Here is a 19,621-nt window from a genome sequence, read left to right as displayed (position 1 = left end):
CACACACACACACACACACATATATATATATATATATATATATAGATAAATAGATAGATACATATTTGTGGGTTGCTTTTTTTGAGAGAGAGAGAGAGAGCATGCCTGTGGGAGTCAGGGAGAGTCAGAGAGAGGGAGAGAGATAATCCCAAACAGGCTCCATGATGTCAGCACAGAGTCTGACACAGGGCTCAAACTCATGAACCATGAGATCATCACCTGAACCAAAACCAAGAGATGGATGTTAACCAACTGAGTCACCCAGGTGCCCCTTTCTTTAATTAAAAAAAAAAAAAAATTGAGAGAGTAAAAACATATAGATCTAACCAGTTTATAGAAAATTCAGGAAGGAGAGAAACAAGTTAATTGACATCAGAAGGGAATAACTAGCTAAATCCAAAGATGTGGGAGGTCCACAGAATGAATGATCCATTTTTTTTCTCAACACACCAATGACATATAAAAAGGAATGGGAGAAGGAAGAGGGTAAGGGAAAACTTAATGTGTCTATTATTCAGTGATGGATATTAGAATATTTACAAGTAAAATTATATGATACCTGAGATTTTCATAAACATATTATAGCCTTCTGTTTCTGGTTACAGAATAACAATAATGAATTACTAAACAAACAAACATGATAATGTGGTCTATAGTGTGAAAAAAGTGCCCAATGGATAGAAAACAACATTGAAATTGTCCAAAATATGGATTAGGCACTAAATAATTATTGATAATAGATTTGAAGAACTATGTTCTTTGAAATATGTTCAAAAAATTAAAGGAAAATATATCCTTAATGAGAAACGAGATAGAAAATATCAGGATATTGTGGAAATATAGAAAAGAGTCAAATGGAAATTTTAGAACTAAAAACACCTAATTGGAGATAGCAGTAAAAAAGAGTCAAGGGTGCCTGGGTGACTCAGTTGGTTGAGTGTCAGACAGCTTGGGGCTTGTGAGTTCAAGCTCCAAGTGGGGCTCTGTGCTGACAGCTCAGAGCCTGGAGCCTGCTTCGGATTCTGTGTCCCTCTCTCACTCTGCCCCTCCCTCACTCATGCTCTGTCTTTCTCTCTCTCAGGAATAAATAAAACATTACAGAAAACATTTTAAGAGTCAAAGAACTAGAAGACAAATAATAGAAATAATAAGGAAAGAATAGGTGAAATAGAAGATAAAATAATTGGGGCACCTGGGTAACTCAGTCAGTTGAGCATCCGACTTCGGCTCAGGTCATGATCTCACAGCTCGTGGGTTTGAGCCCCTGAGTCGGACTCTGTGCTGACAGCTCAGAGCCTGGAGCCTGCTTTGGATTCTGTGCCTCCCTCTCTCTCTGCCCCAACCCACTTGCATTCTGTCTCTGTCTCTCTCAAAAATAAACATAACAAAAAATTAGAAGATAAAATTATTGAAAATGATGAAACTGAAAAAAGGAGGGAACAGAAATTACTAGATCACCGGGGAGAATTAGAGAACTAAGTGATTCCATAAAACGAAACAATATCTGGGAGCACCTGGGTGGCCCAGTCAGGGAGGCATCCAACTTCTGCCACTTAGGTCATGATCTCACAGTTCATGTGTTCGGGCCTTGCCCTGGGTCTAGCTCCCCTCCCTGCCAGGTGCACACAATGGCCAGCTCTGGTCTGGAGAAAGTTGTGCATTTTTGAAAACTCCAAGTTTCAAACGGCTGTTGCAAAATAGAAACTGGTTCTCTTCATATTTCTCATTTGCTAGTCCATGGTCTGGAGAGGTTTTCCTCTTGTGCTAACTCAATACCGCAATTTCACAGCCCCTCTTTTCTTTTTCTCCTTTTGTCTCTCCACAGAAGGGGTTCCATACCCTCTGTGCCTATGCCATTTTATCTCCCCAATTCACATACATGCACCTCAATCCCACCAAGCTGTCTCCCTCCACCTGTGGAGATCCTTCTGCCACTCCACAGATTGATTTTCTGGGTGTTCCAAGTGATTTGACTTCAATTCAGATGTGTTTGAGGGACAAGGGAAATCCTGGTCCCCTTACTTTTCTGCCGTCTTAACTCCTCTCCCCTCCCCCCAGCCTAATCTGATGAAAGAAATTAAGATGTTCCATGCTCTTGGCTTGGAGCAACAAATATTGTTACAGTGTCTGTACTACCCAAAGTAATCTACAGATTTAATGTAACCCCTATCAAAATACCAACAGCATTTTTTCACAGAACTAGAACAAACAATCCTAAAATATGAATGAAACCACAAAAGAATCCAAACAGTGAAAGCAATCTTGAAAAACAAAGCTGTAGGTATTGCAATTCCAGATTTCACATTATAATACAAAGTTGTAGTAATCAAAACAGTATGGTACTGGCACAAAAAGAAACACATAGATCAATGGAATAGAATAAAAAATCCAGAAATAAACCCACAATTATATGGTCATTTGACAAAGGAGACAAGAATAATAAATGGGGGGGAAACAACAGTATCTTCAAAAAATGGTGTTGGGAACACAGGACAGCTACATGCAAAAAAGTAAAGTAGACCACTTTTTTACACCATACACAAAAGTAAACTCAAAATGGATTAAGGACCTAAATGTGAGACCTGAAACTATAGAAATCCTAGAATAGAGGTGCCTGACTGTCTCAGTCAGTAGAGCATGTGACTCTTGATCTCACGGTCATGAGTTTAAACCCCATGTTGGGCATAGAGTTGACTTAAATAAATAAATAAATAAATAAATAAATAAATAATAAAATTTTAGAACAGAGAACAGGTGGTAATTTCTCTGACATTGGCTGTAACAGTACTTTCTAATTATGTCTCCTGAAGCAAGGAAAATAAAAACAACAATTAACTAGTTGAGACTACATGACAATAAAAACCTTCTGCACAGTGAAGGAAACAACCAACAAAACTAAAAGATAACCAGGTTTCTGGGTGGCTCAGTCAGTTAAACATCTAAATTTGGCTCAGGTTATGATCTCATAGTTCATGAGTTCAAGTCCCACTTTGGGTGAGCTCAAACCCCACTTTGGGTCCACATGAGCCCCACTTCAGGTGAGCCTCACTTTTCTCTCTTTCCCTCTCTCTCTCTCTCTCTCTGCCCCTCATGGAATTCTCTCTCCCTCTCCCTCCTTCTCACTTTCTGCCCTTCACTCACTTGTACCCTTTCTCTCTACCTCTCTCTCAAAACAAAACAAAACAAAACAAAACACTAAAAGATAACCTACTGAATGGGAGAAGATATTTGCAAATGACATATTTGATAAAGAGTTAGTATCCAAAATATATAAAAAACTTATACAACCCCACACCAGAAAATAAATAATAATCCAATTTTAAAATGGGCAAAACGTATAAATAGACATTTCTTAAGAAGACATACAGATGGCCAACAGACACATCACTCATTATAAGGGAAATGCAAATCAAAACTACAATGAGATATCTCCTCACACCTGTCAGAATGGCTAAAATCAAAAACTCAAGGAAAAAAAAAAGTGTTCACAAAGATGTGGAAGAAAAGGACCCCTTGTGCACTATTGGTGGGAATGCAAATTAATGCAGCCATGGTGGAAACAGTATGGAGTTTCCTCAAAGAAATTAAGAATAGAACTACCCTAAGATACACTAATTGCACTGGGTATTTACCCAAAGAATTTGAAAACACTAATTTGAAGGGATATATAGTCAATACTCAAATTGCAATAGTCAATTTATGGAAGCAGCCCAAGCATCCATCAATAGATGAATGGATAAACTGAATGGGTAAACAAGATCTAGTATATATGTATATACAATGGAATATTATACAATGGAATATTATTCAGCCATTAAAAAAGAATGAAATCTTGCCATTTGCATCAACATGGACGGATCTAGAGAGTATAATGCTAAATGAAATAAGTCAGTCAGAGAAAGACAAATGCCATATGATTTCATTGGAATTTAAAAAACAAACAAACAAAGGGGGGAAAGAGAGAGAGAGAGAGAGAGAGAAACTGAAAAACAGACTCTTAACTTTAGAGAATAAACAAGTGGTCACCAGAGGGGAGGAAGATGGGGGGATGGGTGAAATAGGTGAAGAGAATTTAGAGTACACTTACCTTTTTTTTTTTAAATGTGTTTATTTATTTTTGAGAGAGAGAGAGACAGAGACAGAGAGCGAGCAGGGGAGGAGCAAAGGGAAAGGAAGACACAGAATCTGAAGCAGCTCCAGGCTCGAAGCTGTTAGCACAGAGCCCGATGAGGGGCTCAAACTTATGGACCATGAGATCATGACCTGAGCTAAAGTTAGATGCTTAACCAACTGAGCCACCCAGGAGCCCCAGGAGTACACTTATCTTGATGAGCACTGACTAATATATGGAATTGTTGAGTTACTATATTATACACCTGAAATTAATATAACACTGTATATTACATACACGTGAATTAAAACTTATAAAAGAATAATGTTAGACAAACTATACTATCTAACTTAAAGCCTTATTATAAATCCTTATAATCAAAACCATGTGGAATTAGCTTAAGATTAAGACAATATAGATCAGTGGAATAAGGAAGAAAATCCAGAAACAGATTCATATATACACAGTCAATCGATCTTTAACAATAATATCATTTTCAACAAACGATCCTGAAAATTCCAAATATCCACATGGAAGCTATGAGCCTTGGCCCCACACACTATGCACAAAAATTGATTTGGAATGATTGTAGACTTAAACATTAAAATTAGAGCTACAAAAATTCTAAAGGGACACAAAGATCTTGATGTAGGCAAAGATTTCTTCCAGGACACAAAAAACACTAACCATAAAAGGAAATACTGATAAATGGAATGTCACTAGTATTAAAATCTTCTTCTGTTTTAAAGGACACCATAAAGAATATGGAACACAGACGGTGGGGAATTTTTCACAATATCTATCTGAAAAAGTACTTGACAATGGAACTTATAAAGAATTCTTACAACTCAAAAATGAGAAGACAAATCACCAAATTAAAAATTGGGAAAAATGGGGTGCCTATGTGGCTCAGTTGGCTAAGTTCCCTCCAACTCTTGGTTTCAGCTCAGGTCACGATCTTGAGTTTGAGCCCTGCATCAGTCTCTGCGCTGGCAGCACAAAACCTGCTTTGGATTCTCTCTCTCCATCTTTCTCTCTGCCCTTCCCTTACTCAAGCTGTCTCTGTCTCTCTCAAAATAAATAAATAAACTTAAAAAAATTGTTTTTAATTACACAAAGGATTTGAACAAACATTTCACAAAAGAAGAAGCACATAGAGAAGATGCTTGATATCATTAGCTCTCAGAGAAATTCAGATTAAAAGTCGTGATGAGGTATCACTACATACCCACTACTTCGGCTAAAAATAAAGATAATGAGTACCACGTATTGGCAAGGACATAAAGCAACTAAAATTCCCACCCATGGCTGATGAGACTGTAAAATGTCTCAACCCTTTCTTATAAAGTTAAACACACAATTACCATATTACCCAGCAATACCACTCGTACATACTTACCCATGAGAAATAAAAAGCAACATACACAGTGTCTTGTATATTCTTAATAGCTTATTCCTGATAGCCAATATTCTGATCATTGCTAGCATTGGCATTTTACTGTTAGTTAAAAAGTTTACTTCTCTAAAATAATGTATTTTTAGAAATATTCATATCTTTAGTTAAAGCTTAAATAATTTTTTATACTTTATTTTCTTTTTTTTTCAGAATCTATAACAATAATAACGAACATCTCATTGGAGCATGTAGCCTTTTAATATTTAATTTATGACAAAATCACACCAATATTTACTACTGTACACATCTTATCAGATTTCCAGGCAACAACATGAATGTTACATCATTTAAATTCTTAGTTTTAATGTTATATGTAAATGAGGAAACCTTATATCCTTAAACTATAGGTGTACAGAATGAAATATTAAATTTGTATCCTCCTTTTTTCAGACATGTTTTATTCCCAAAAGTCACTTGTATGAAGCTTTTGAGCAATGTTGTCCTCACATTGAATATAAAATGTGGCTAAAACTTGGTCTTTCTATTACTGCCAAAAAAATCAGGGAACGTTTATCTTATAAGGTAAGAAGTGTTTGTATGAACTCACTCTTCTCTCTGAATGGAGTTTTATTAAAGTACTGTTATTAATTAACTATTTAGGAATTTATATTAAACCTTATAAACCATAGGTTATGAAACTGTGTTTTCCTTGTAGGATTGGAACTACAAGATGCAATTAAAACTCTGTAACGTCTGCATAAAAGACATACCAAAGAACACCAAAACTGATATCTATGATGAAACTGTAATCTATGTCATTCTCATACATGGAGCTGTAGAAGATTGTCAGTTACGGAAAGCTTATAAGGCACCTTCTTTAATTCCTATAACATGCTATCAGGTAGGGAAATGTTGATTCATGTCTTCGGGTCAATATGCCATATGTCCAACAATGTGTTAACATTACAAAAATTGCCACTTTTCCACCTTTCCATCCTCTCCCTTTCCCTTACCACTCCAGAAGCACACATACACAGCACACACACCCCAAGTCCGCTGATACCTTTGGCAAAGGGTAGCCCAAACACCAAGATATCCCTGTTCAATGTTAATGAGGCTGGCCAAGTTGTACCTTTTGGCTATAGTTAGATTTTGGTGCTGTTGTAAATAACAAAAGAGGGTCTATTAAGTTCATTTACACAATGCAGAAGGACCACTTTCTCTGGACTGCATCAACAGTACTCTAGAAAGGCTCTGCCAGGCCCATGCTGAACTGAGTATCAGTGGTATTTCCTCAGCTACTTTTCAAGTGAATATAGAAGTGAAAGACTCCTCATATTTAAGCTCTGTGTGTGTGTGTGTGTGTGTGTTGGGTAGCATAAGAGAGGCACATGTCAGGAGGAATCAGGGGACATACAAAATATAGCTACAGAAAGTAAATTGAAAGAGGTACCTAGAGTCAATTAAATTAGGCATATATTTTTAAGCAATTAATATATGACAGAAACAGTGCTAGATGCTAAAGTGATCAAGACAAATGAGATCTGCAGCTTGCCCTCAAAAAATCTGCCAACTAAGTGAAAAGAAAAACATATAAATATATTAAGAAAACGTGTACAGCTATGATAGAAGTACTTACAGGGTAGATTTGAGACACAAGAAAAACATGAGGTGGGGATAAGAGGAATCCCAAGGTGAGAAGGGGTCACAAGAAAAAATTTTCTGAGTGGACGCCACCAGCACCAACGTGATAGCCACATGAGAGGAAGTAAGACATTACTCTTAACTGTGGTGCTCCCTACCTCTATGCTTGAATACATAATAACAGAGCTTGGGTGTGGGTGCTGGTTGGGAATTTAGATGGCCAACTAAGAGATTCTCAAGGCAGCCTAAAACCTACCCAAGTCTGTCTACTCTCCTAGACAGAAAGCCCCACTTACTGTAGATTTGAGTACCAATGTGATTCCAAAAATACCAAAACCACCCACAGGTTGAAGGATTTCTTGAAATCCACTATTTAAAAAGAATTGTTTAATGTTTATTTAGTTTTGAAGGAAAGAGAGACAAAGCGTGCGCAGGGAGGGGCAGAGAGAGAGGGAGACACAGAATCAGAAGCAGGCTCCAGGCTCTGAGCTGCAGCACAGAGCTGTGAGATCATGACCTGAGCCCAATTAGGACACTTAAGTAGGACACGACTAAGCCACACAGGCACCCTGAAATTCACTATTTTTTAAACTTTCTTTTCGCCACATAGAAAATCTCTCTGGGTGATGTTTTAAAGGACCGTTAATGATTAACTCTTAATCATTTTTCTCATTTGTAAGAGAAATGAGCGAAACTTTAAAAATCAGTGAAAGTATATGGAATATTGAGTTTCAAAAAGCCAACACATCCAGGTATTTTAAGGTAGCTGTCTCATACTTATGTTTACTTTTCAGCCCAGATATTTAGAGAGGTCTTGAGATAGTTAGGAGCTTACCAGAGAAACATTTAGTTGTATGATATATACTCATTTATTACCTTATATTCTGTCAAACTTCAGGTGCAAGGCACTGAAGATTTCACAAAGGTAATGATTGTTCAAAATTTCGTTGATGTGAAAAAATTCAGATGGAACACTAGAAAGTATGTACCTTCACGTAAAGCATCTCTTCCAACAACACCAACATGTGAGTTAGATTTCTTTGAGTAACTGAGAACTTACTTTCCATTTATAAAATACCCATAGATGTATTTGGGAACTATTGTATGAATTCTATCTAGAGCATTGAGAAATAATTTTAATTGCCATATTTGATATCCAATGGGTGAATTCAGACTGAGAATATCCATGTTATGGTAGAAATTATTCTATATTTCAACTATAAAAATAAACATGTATAATCATGTAATCAAAACAATATGGGGAAAAAGTTTAATGAGAGAATTTTAGCTCTTCCCCCAAATTAAAATATTTTATATAGTAGTAATAATGACAGTAGTGTTGTACTGCGTGACTGTTCCAATTACCAGTGGGCCCGGCATTCATTCTCAACACACATTAACATAAATGTGTTTGAGACGATAGAACAATAGGTAATTTTTTCTCTTTCTAAACTTTGTTTGTTACATAATCTTTTTTAAAATGCATTTATTTATCTATTTTCAGAGAAAGAGAGAGAGAGCAAGCAGGGGAGGGGCAGGGAGAGAGAGAGAGAGACAATCTCAAGCAAGCTCTGTGCTGTCAGCACAGAGCCAGATGCAGGGCTTGAACTCATGAACCGTGAGAGCATGACCTGAGCCAAAATCAAGAGTGGGACACTTAACCAACTGACTCACCCAGGTGTCACTACATAATGTTTATTATAAAAGACTTTTAAGCCTTTTTTGAAAAAAGTGACCCTTCTTCCCACCAATTGAGTTTACCACCAATTTCAAATCACAGGCCCTGAGTGTGAATGATTAAACCTGGTCTAATGTGATAGTTGGATTAATTGAAATAGTCCTTTGTTTCAGTGCTTGAACTAACACAGTCTTTTTCGAACCAGCTACAAGCAGACTATATAAAGATCTTCAATGTGAAACAAAGAGTGAGGTAAGTTAAAACAGTACTTTTAAAAGCTTTATTTTGGGGAAAAGAGAGTCTGGAATTTAAACTCTTAATCGGGAGGAGTTTACCTGCTAATCATTTTACAGATTTCGATATGAGCACTGTCTCTTAGACTAGGGTACAGTGGAAATTGTATTTATATTTTTAGCTAAATATTAAATAAATGACAAATAGAAAGGAAGTTCAGAAGATACCAGAATGTTCCTTTTGAATATTAGCAACCACGTACTATTGGGGTGGCAAGGGTTGTCATGTACACGAGCTCCTCCCATGTTTCCACCTGGGGCTGAAATTTTGACTGGTCTGAAGCCTTCATTGCTACCTTGGCTTTGCATCCAGGAGCTCCCAACCTGAAGACAGTTTGCCCGATTATCCACAAGGCCTGTCACAAAGCAGGAGCTCCGTAATAAATGCACTAATTTAATCTACCCCAGGCTAACCTAAGTTCTTCAGAAAATCCCCTAAATATTAATTTCACACTCTGCTATGAACTTGGATAGGTAATTTGGGGATCTTGGGATCTTCAAAATCCTGGGCCAACTTTACAGCAAGATCCCAAGTTATGAAACAGTGTAGGGCCCTGGAAATGAAACTGGGGCAGAGAATTAAATGGAAGTACCTCACTACATCTACACCAGCCTGCCTGTAGACTGAATCCTTGAGAGTTCCAGATAGGGTAGAGAATTTATTTTTAAATCTAGTTTGTGCCAAGCTGTTTGTATTACTCCAGGAGATGCTGATTATAATACCCAGAACCTGAGAGATGTCTGCTAAAAATATACAAGCCAGAAAATTGTGTATTTGGTTATTAGAAATAGGTTTTACATCAAGTCCATTTTGCCCATTAGCACTGCATATGTAACTCTGAGAACGCATGCTGCTTCTCCCCTGAATCTCTACTCACAAATGTATGTTGAATGAAAGGTGATTACAGGTTCTGTGGGGGAGGCTGAAGGTGTTTCTCTTGTGTCTCTCTGATCTTCAAGAGGCCAACACTTCTCTTAAATACTCATTGCCCATCCCCTGCATAAAAGCAGGAAGTTCACTCCCTCCCTTAATATTTTGGGGTCTTTCTGGGGCACCTGGGTGGGTCAGTCAGATAAGCATCTGACTTTGGCTCAGGTCATGATCTCGTGGTTGAGAGTTTGAGCCTCACCTGGGGCTCTGTGCCGACAGCTCAGAGCCTGGAGCCTGCTTCAGAATCTTTGTCTCCCTCTGTCTCTGACCCTACCCCGTTCAATGCTCTGTCTCACTCTGTCTCGAAAATAAATATATCATCTAATCAAAAACCAACAAGGAAACAATGGCTTTGAATGACACATTGGACCAGATGGACTTAACAGATATATTCAGAACATTCCATCCTAAAGCAGCATAATATACACTCTTCTCCAGTGTAAATGGAACATTCTCCAGAATAGACCATATACTGCCACACAAATCAGCCCTAAGTAAGTACAAAAAGATCGAGATCATACCGTGCATATTTTCAGACCACAACGCTATGAAACTCGAAATCAACCACAAGAAAAAATTTGGAAAGGTAACAAATACTTGGAAACTGAAGAATATCCTACTACAGAATGAATGGGCTAACCAAGCACTTAAAAAGGAAATTAAAAAGTATATGGAAGTCAATCAAAATGATAACACCAAAACCGAAAACCTCTGGGATGCAGCAAAGGCAGTCATAAGAGGAAAGTATATAGCAATCCATGCCATCCTAAAGAAGGAAGAAAGATCTCAGACACACAACCTAACTTACACCTTAAGAAGTTGGGGAAAGAACAGCAAATAAAACCCAAAACCAGCAGAAGACAGGAAATAATAAAGACTAGAGCAGAAATTAATGCTATTGAAACCAAAAACAAACAAACAAACAAACAAAAAACAGTAGAACAGATCAATGAAACCAGAAGCTGGTTCTCTAAAAGAATTTAAAAAATTGATAAACCACTAGCCAGTTTGATCAAAAAGAAACAGGAAAGGATCCAAATAAATAAAATCAAGAATGAAAGAGGAGAGATCACAACAAACACAACAGAAATAAAAACAATAATAAGAGAATATTATGAGCAACTATATGCCAATAAAATGGGTAATCTGGAAGAAATGGGCAAATTCCTAGAAACATATACACTAGCAAAACTGAAACAGGAAGAAATACAAAATTTGAACAGACCCATAACCAGTAAGGAAATCGAAGTAGTAATCAAAACTCTCCCAAAAAACAAGAGTCCAGGGCCAGATGACATTCCAGGGGAATTCTACCAAACATTTAAGGAATAGTTAACACCTATTCTCTTGAAACTATTCCAACAAATAGAAATGGAAGGAAGACTTCCAAACTATTTCTATGAAGCTGGCATTACCTTCATTCCAAAACCAGAGACCCCACTAAAAAGGAAAACTGTGGACCAGTTTCCCTGATGAACATGGATGCAAAAATCCTCAACAAGATATTAGCCACCCAATCCAACAAACCATTGAAAAAATTATTCACCACGAGCAAGTGGGATTTGTACCTGGGATGCAGGGCTGGTTCAATATCCACAAAACAATTAACATGATTCATCACATCAATAAAAGAAAGGACAAGAACCGTATGATCCTCTCAACAGATGCAGAGAAAGCATTTGACAAAATACAGCATCCTTTCTGGATAAAAACTCTCAAGAAAGTAGGGATAGAAGGAGCGTACCTTGAGATCATTAAAACCATATATGAATGACCCAACGCTAATATCATCCTCAGTGGGGAAAAACTGAGAGCTTTCCCCTTAAGGTCAGGAACAAGACAGGGATGTCCACTCTCACCACTGTTATTCAACATAGTACTGGAAGTCTTAGCCTCTGGATTCAGGCAACACAAAGAAATAAAAGGCATCCAAATCAGCCAGGAGGAGGTCAAACTTTCACTCTTCTCAGATGACATGATACTTTATATGGAAAACCCAAAAGACTCCACCAAAAAACTGCTAGAACTGAATCATCAATTCAGCAAAGTTGCAGGATATAAAATCAATGCACAGAAGTCGGTTGCATTCCTATACACCAACAATGAAGTGACAGAAAGAGAAATCAAGGAATCGATCCCATTTACAGTTGCACCAAAAACCATAAAATACCTAGGAATAAATCTAACCAAAGAGGTGAAAAATCTATACACTGAAAACTATAGAAAGCTTATGAAAGAAATTGAAGAAGACACAAAAAAATAGAAAAAGATTCCATGCTCCTGGATAGGAAGAACAAATATTGTTAAAATGTCAATACTACCCAAAGCAATCTACATATTCAGTGTAATCCCTATCACCGTAACACCAGCATTCTTCACAGAGCTAAAGCAAACAATTCTAAAATTTGTATGGAACCAGAAAAGATCCCAAATAGCCAAAACAATCTTGAAAAAGAAAACCAAAGCAGGAGGCATCATAATCTCAGACTTCAAACAAAACTACAAAGCTGTAATTATCAAGACAGTATGGTCCTGGCACAAGAACAGACATTCAGATCAATGGAACAAAATAGAGAACCCAGAAATGGACCCACAAATGTATGGCCAACTAATCTTTGACAAAGCAGGAAAGAATATCCAATGGAATAAAGACAATCTCTTCAGCAAGTGGTGCTGAAAAAACTGGACAGCAACATGCAGAAGAATGAACCTGGACCACTTTCTTGCACCATACACAAAAATAAACTCAAAATGGATGAAAGACCTAAATGCAGGACAGGAAGCCATCAAAATCCTCGAGGAGAAAGCAGGCAAAAATCTCTTTGATCTTGGCTGCATCAACTTCTTATTCAACACATCTCCAGAGGCAAGGGAAACAAAAGCAAAAATGAACTACTGGGACCTCATCAAAATAAAAAGCTTCTGCACAGCGAAGGAAAAAATCAGCAAAACTCAAAGGCGACCAAAAGAATAGGAGAAGATATTTGCAAATGACATATCAGATAAAGGGTTAGTATCCAAAATCTATAAAGAACTTATCAAACTCAACACCCAAAAAACAAAGAATCCAGTGAAGAAATGGGCAAAAGACATGAACAGACACTTCTCCAAAGAAGACATCCAGATGGCCAACCGACACATGAAAAAATGCTCAACATCACTCATCATCAGGGAAATACAAATCAAAACCACCTCACACCTGTCAGAATGGCTAACATTAACAACTCAGGCAACAACAGATGTTGGCCAGGATGCAGAGAAAGAGGATCTCTTTGGCATTGTTGGTGGGGATGAAAGCTGGTACAGCCACTCTGGAAAACAGTATGGAGGTTCCTCAAAAAACTAAAAATAGAACTACCCTACCACTCAGCAATTGCACTACTAGGCATTTATCCAAGGGATACCGGTGTGCTGTTTTGAAGGGACACATGCACCCCCATGTTTATAGCAGCACTATCAACAATAGCCAAAGTATGGAAAGAGCCCAAATGTCCATCGATGGATGAATAGAAAAAATGGATAAAGTATAACTCGGCAATCAAAAAGAATGAAATCTTGCCATTTGCAACTATGTGGATGAAACTGGAGGGTATTATGCTAAGTGAAATCAATCAGTCAGAGAAAGACAAAAATCGTATGACTTCACTCATATGAGGACTTTAAGAGACAAAACAGATGAACATAAGGGAAGGGAAACAAAAAGAATATAAAAACGGGGAGGGGGACAAAACAGAAGAGACTCATAAATATGGAGAACAAACAGGGTTACTGGAAGGGTTGTGAGAGGGGGGATGGGCTAAATGGGTAAGGGGCACTAAGGAATTTACTCCTGAAATCATTGTAGCACTATATGCTAACTAATTTGGATGTAAATTTTAAAAAATAAAAAGTAAAATTAAAAAAAATTTTAATAAAAAAATAAATACAAACATTAAAAAAATTTTTTTTTAATATTTTGGGGTCTTTCTGGGGAATCTTTTCCTCAAACATTTCCTGGTTGTTGCTCAGTGCCTGGAACTGTAGACCGAATAGCATAGGAGCTGAGAATATAGGCTTTGGCATGAGATTCCTGGTTTACTTCCTGGTTCCATCACTTATTAGCCACATGACCTTGGACAGTTTTCTTAACCTGTTTAAGCATCACTTCCTGCATCTAGACAACAGGAATGATAACCATATGTATCTCGTGTAGTGCTGCCATGCAGATTAAAGAAATGGAAAGTACACTGCATAGCGTTTGGCACATAACAAGCAATCTGTACCCATTAATTTCTGTTACTCTCTGCTAACCCCTTCTTAACATGGTAGACTACTCCAAACTTCTTGTGCCCTCCAGGCACTAAATTTCTAAAACAATAGGGATACAGGCATCTCCTCTAATTCTCTCAAACATGGCTGCTGCTGAAGACTAGGAAATAACAAAGGGAAATTACAATTTCAAAAATGAAGAAGATGAGGAGAACACTTAAGACAAAATGTTAGATTGCCGGAGTCCAACTCCAGCAGGTCCAGGGGCTCCCGAAGGATGAATGACATCGGCGAAAAAGTGAAAAAAATAAAATAAAAATAAAAATGGACTGGCTGCTTTATTGTGTTGAACTGGCTGTTTTATTGTGGCAAACGTGGCATTATATATTTGTTAGCAATTTCCTTGTAGCATGCATCATCTATGTTTTCTAGCATTACCTAATTCTAAAAATGTTCCTATGGGTAATCACCCTTTAAGGAATAACATGGTTATTTTCTCATAACGTTCCTTCCTGCCCTTTGCTTATTGATTAATTTCTTACGTTATTTTCATTATGTATCTACATTTATCTATAATCTATAGAGCATTTGCTTTGCTGTTTTCATGAAAGGTCATCTATCTCTCAACACCTCAAGTGGAACAGTTACAGGGACATGACCTCTTAGTTGTTTCCTTGAACCATTTGTGGCTTGAGGAACAAAAATGTTCCCCTCGGTGTGAGATGCCAGGAGGGGGCCAGGAGGGCCTTAGGAACCACACCTTATACATTCTCAGAGACACAATGCACCTAGGAACTAATGGACCATTCTGTACTTTAACCGACTAGGTTCAGTCATCATCTGGAATGCCTCCTGGGGGCCAAGTGGGCCTACGAGTTGGAGTAACTTGTGCCCATAGATACACTCCTCTGTTGCCGGTGTGGGGCTTTCAAATCCATTTGCCCCTCCTTGGCTGGGAAATATATGGGGCTATCCTTCCTTCAGGTAGAGGAGTCTTTATAGGGGGTGGCAAGGGCTAAACGTAGGGCCGCACAATTTCCTTGTGGAACCTTATTTCTTTCCCCAATAGTTCTTTTCCCAGGGGGCCTGTCTAGGGCAATTCCCCAACAGACAATTCCCCAGGTACTTTTATTAAGGCCAAATTACATAAAAGTGGAAGTACAAGAAGTTTCACTGTCTATGGGCCGCCCTGCAGTCCCGATCCGTCCACTGCCTGGGGCCCTGCCATCAGGCTGGTTGGATTGGATAGCTCGGCTTCCAGCATTAGATGGTACCTGGAGGCCACTGGTTAGCCTTTCTTTCTCCTTAGCCTGGGCAGGCTGCCTCACTCATAAGAGTCAGCTTAATAGTAGATATTGAAGAACTGAGTGAGAAGCCAGGGAAGCTAATGATCTCCCTGTACAGATTCCCCCAAAGTGCTCCGTTTTCATAATTAAAAAAAAAAAACTGATTGCGTGAGGCGGTTAATATAGAGAAAATAGTGTGGAAATGAGAGACAGTTTATTAAATGGTAAAAACACCACCGAGTGAGTCTTATGGAGACAATTGTCAACTTGTGTTATTTAGTAAATGCTTTTTCTCCCTGATGTTAGATCCTGGTTACGGGTGTTTCTGGGCCAGTTCCCTTCCTCCTCCCCCAACCCCTCCTCCCACCACACTCTAGAACTGTGGCTATACCTTTACATAATAAAAAGTCCCATGCCCCAAATCCAGCAGCTCCTTACAAAGTGTTCTGGGGTCCAGGATGGAGCACACAGCGCTGCCAATGCCAGAAGTTCTAATTCTCAGTCCCCTGCTCTGTAGACCAGATTTGACATCTGTCCTGCTTTATAAATCGGACTCTTATTAATAGTCTCAGAATTTGACTCCTATCTCCTATCTCCATTTCTAGATTCAAGAATCTACAGGGCTATTGGATAGTATCAAGGAGGAAATGGACGTCTATGAGGTCATCTAGAATAAAACTAAATGAAAATCTGGTAAGCTGCCTCAGTTTCCTCAATGTGATCCGGATCATGCCTGTCTTTGGAGATACAGGCTAAAGCCATATTTATGTGGCTCTTTTGTGACAGTGTGAATTATATCACTTTCCACTAGCCATTATTTGCAATATGGTCACTTTCCAATAGCCAGTTCATTCTTCTAATGACACTATTTCCAAATTCTAACTTGGAAAATTAACTTTAAAATAAGATTCCTTGATCTAGATTTCTGAAAACTTTATAGACTCATGGTCTCCTCTCTACATTCTACTACTTAATTGTACATGCAAAACTGGCTGCCCCCCAACCCAGGAAGTCATTTTTCAGGCTGCCATGTATGATGGAAGATATAAACAGGTAGTTCGTGATGACTTTAATTTTCAAGTTTCTGTTCTAGTTAAGGAAGCAAAACTGATTAGAAGGCAGTTATATAACAACACAAGATACACTGTGGAGAGTGGCAGCTTAAACTCAAAGGAATCCAAAGAGAAACAACTCCTGTTTTACATAAACACGGCCTTTGTTGAGAAGGGAAGAGGATGTTTAGAAAAGGGACACAAGACAGCAAGACGTTTAGGGAGTAGACCAGTCTGCTGGCTGTTGGTTGTTCAAAATGCAGCACCAATGGGGAAATATATATATATATATATATATATATATATACATATATATATATATATATAGAGAGAGAGAGAGAGAGAGAGAGAGAGAGAGAGCGTGTGCATGCTTTATATGATTCTAATCTACATAAAGCATATCTCTGGGTTAAAAAATGACCTTCAGATAAATCTTTGTATCTCCATTTAAAAACTTCTAATTCTTAGATGCTACTTCCTGTGACAAAGACCGTTTTAAAAATAGATTAAGGGCACCTGGGTGATTCAGTTGGTTGAGTGTCTGACTCTTGATTTTGACTCAGGTCATGATCCCACAGTTGTGGGATCAAACTCCATGTCTGGCTCTGAGCTGAGCCTAGAGCCTATTTGGGATTCTCTCTCTCTTGCACTCTCTACCCCTCCCCCAGTAGCGGTTTGCTCCCTCCCTCACTCTCTCTCAAAAATAAACATGTGGTTTATATATACAATAAAATACTACTTGGCAATGAGAAAGAATGAAATCATGCCATTCACAGCAATGTGGACCTGGAAGGTATTATGCTGAGTGAAATAAGGCAGCCAGAGAAAATCACGTACCATGTTTTCACTCATATGTGGATCTTGAGAAACTTAACAGAAGACCATGGGGGAAGGGAAGGGGAAAAAAATAGTTACAAATAGAGAGGGAGGGAGGCAAACCACAAGAGAGTCTTAAATACGGAGAACAATCTGAGGGTGGATGTGGGAGGTGGGGGACAGGGGAAAATGGGTGATGGGCATTGAGGACGGCACTTGTTGGGATGAGCACTGCATGTTGTATGTCAACCAATCTGACAATAAATTGTATTCATGAAAAACTATTTGCAAGAATTATTTGTATTATGATCAACATCTTTACCTGGGAAAAGTATATGCAAAATTATCAGGAAAACACCATGACTCCAATAGGTAAATTTAAGGAAATTTGCCTTCAGGAAATTTTTCTTCAGGAAAAAGACAATACCCAGACTATAGAGAAAATAAGAAGTACGAAATAAAATAATGAAGTATCAACATTTGCTTTTTCAAATTAACAAATTTTATTCCATGGTAACATCTGTTTCCTTTGAAATAGAGTTGATGAAACAGAAATGAAAATACTTTTCTTATATTTTGCTGGTAGATGAGCAAAAGGAATTTGAAACAAAAGTCATAAAAATGTTCATACACTTTGACTCCATGAATTTGCTTTTGGGAACCAATCCAAAGAGAATAATCCAAAGTAGTGAAGTGGACATATGTACAAACTGTCCAGTGCACCAGTATTTCTAATGCCAAAAAATTAAAAAGAGTCCCAAGTGTCCAATAGTAAGAAAGTATTTAATTTCGCTACAGAACATCCATTAGAGGAAATATCATCCAACCATTAAAAAGGTTAGTTGTATACAGTACAATGTAAAATATGAAAAGGAAGACAAACCCATACATACAGCTTTTTTAACATGAAAATAATCCAGAAGAGATAAACCCAAATGTTTCAATTAGGTGTTAGAAAGGTAAGAGTAGGGATGGGTGTGCTCACTTCTCTTATTTTACATAGTTTTATTGACCTTGTAATGAACAACATGATTGTAAAACTACTAAGCATTATTCCAACATACATGATCTGAAAGTTGTCACCCTTTACACTTGGCACTGGGGGCGATCCCAGTGCTGTGAGAAGGAGTGGTAACAGCCAGAGCTAAGACTCAGTGTTTCCCACAATGACACATCATGCTCCTGACAGTCCATAAACTGTCCCTGTCCAGTTCAGCAAGCCCCAGTGGCTTCCTGGACTCTGACTCCCAGTTTATACCACACTACCACCACTTTGTGAATCAGGAGTAACTCACATTTCACCCAACGTCCTTCCTCACGTTTAGCAATAATGACCAGGAGGTATTTCCTGCGGGAATGAAACTGACCCTCTAGTATATCCTGTTTGGGGTTGTAAGTCAATGTTGAAAGACTGAAAGTTCTTTTACATCTGTTTTTTTTTTTCCCTTCCTACCTCTGTTAGGCATGGTTGACAATACTATTTTGAAAACTGACGCATGTAACGGCGCTGTTGTCACAAGATGCCTCCTGTTTTGAATGTGCTTTGAAACACATTTCCCTGCATCAGAAGGGAGTAAGTTCAAGCTGGATCCTGTGTGGATGATCCTGGTGCCACATGGAAATATGTATGCACCTTGCAACCATTCCATCTAAAACATATTTCTTGGAAAATTTTCTTCATTTAAAATATCTATTAATTTAAGTATCTAGAACATCTCAGAAAATCATAGAACAAATTTTAGTTTTAGAGCCAGAAAATAAGCTTAGGCCACCTAGATAGTTTGCATAATGCTCTTAGAGTAAAAATGGTTTGATTCATTTTGTGAAAAACAGAACACTAATAAAACGCAGTTTAAATGTTGATCTTAAACCAAGTATTGATTTCTGTCATTCATTGTACTTCACTTATTTGGGGAGCACTCAGTGAATTAAAATAGTAAAGAATGGAAACTGATTTAGACTTACACAATGTAACTCAGTCCTAAATGAAACTTCCAGTGTCCATTTTGTTCATCGATTCACTACAACAACGAGCCCGATGCCTGGCATCCTTTTAAAAAATAATCCCAACCAGTTAAGAGCTGTTGCATGCTTTCTATATGCTAGGTGTTTAACAAATGCTTATGTAATCCTCACCACAAGCATGAGAGGTAGGTACTATTATTT

General features: G+C 38.0%; 1 protein-coding gene across 5 annotated transcripts in view; it reads left to right on the top strand.

Annotated features, from left to right (window-relative positions):
- The window catches only part of SLC9C1 (solute carrier family 9 member C1), a 107,463-nt gene extending 88,133 nt beyond the window's left edge, over positions 1-19,330 (top strand). For all 5 annotated transcript variants that reach the window (XM_078452991.2, XM_078452993.2, XM_078452992.2 and 2 more), the window contains 6 exons: positions 5,958-6,089; positions 6,223-6,408; positions 8,050-8,176; positions 9,035-9,081; positions 16,193-16,280; positions 18,918-19,330. In XM_078452991.2, the coding sequence (XP_078309117.2) occupies positions 5,958-6,089; positions 6,223-6,408; positions 8,050-8,176; positions 9,035-9,081; positions 16,193-16,258 (558 nt within the window). In that variant the 3' untranslated portion in view covers positions 16,259-16,280; positions 18,918-19,330. The remainder of the gene's footprint in view (positions 1-5,957; positions 6,090-6,222; positions 6,409-8,049; positions 8,177-9,034; positions 9,082-16,192; positions 16,281-18,917) is intronic.
- The last annotated feature ends 291 nt before the right edge of the window (positions 19,331-19,621 follow it).

This window comes from Panthera onca, chromosome C2 (assembly GCF_046562875.1).
Source record: "Panthera onca isolate mPanOnc1 chromosome C2, mPanOnc1 haplotype 2, whole genome shotgun sequence".
Lineage (NCBI taxonomy): Eukaryota > Metazoa > Chordata > Mammalia > Carnivora > Felidae > Panthera > Panthera onca.
The sequence above is the reverse complement of the archived record's forward strand: the minus strand, read 5'-3'. Positions and strand labels throughout refer to the sequence as shown.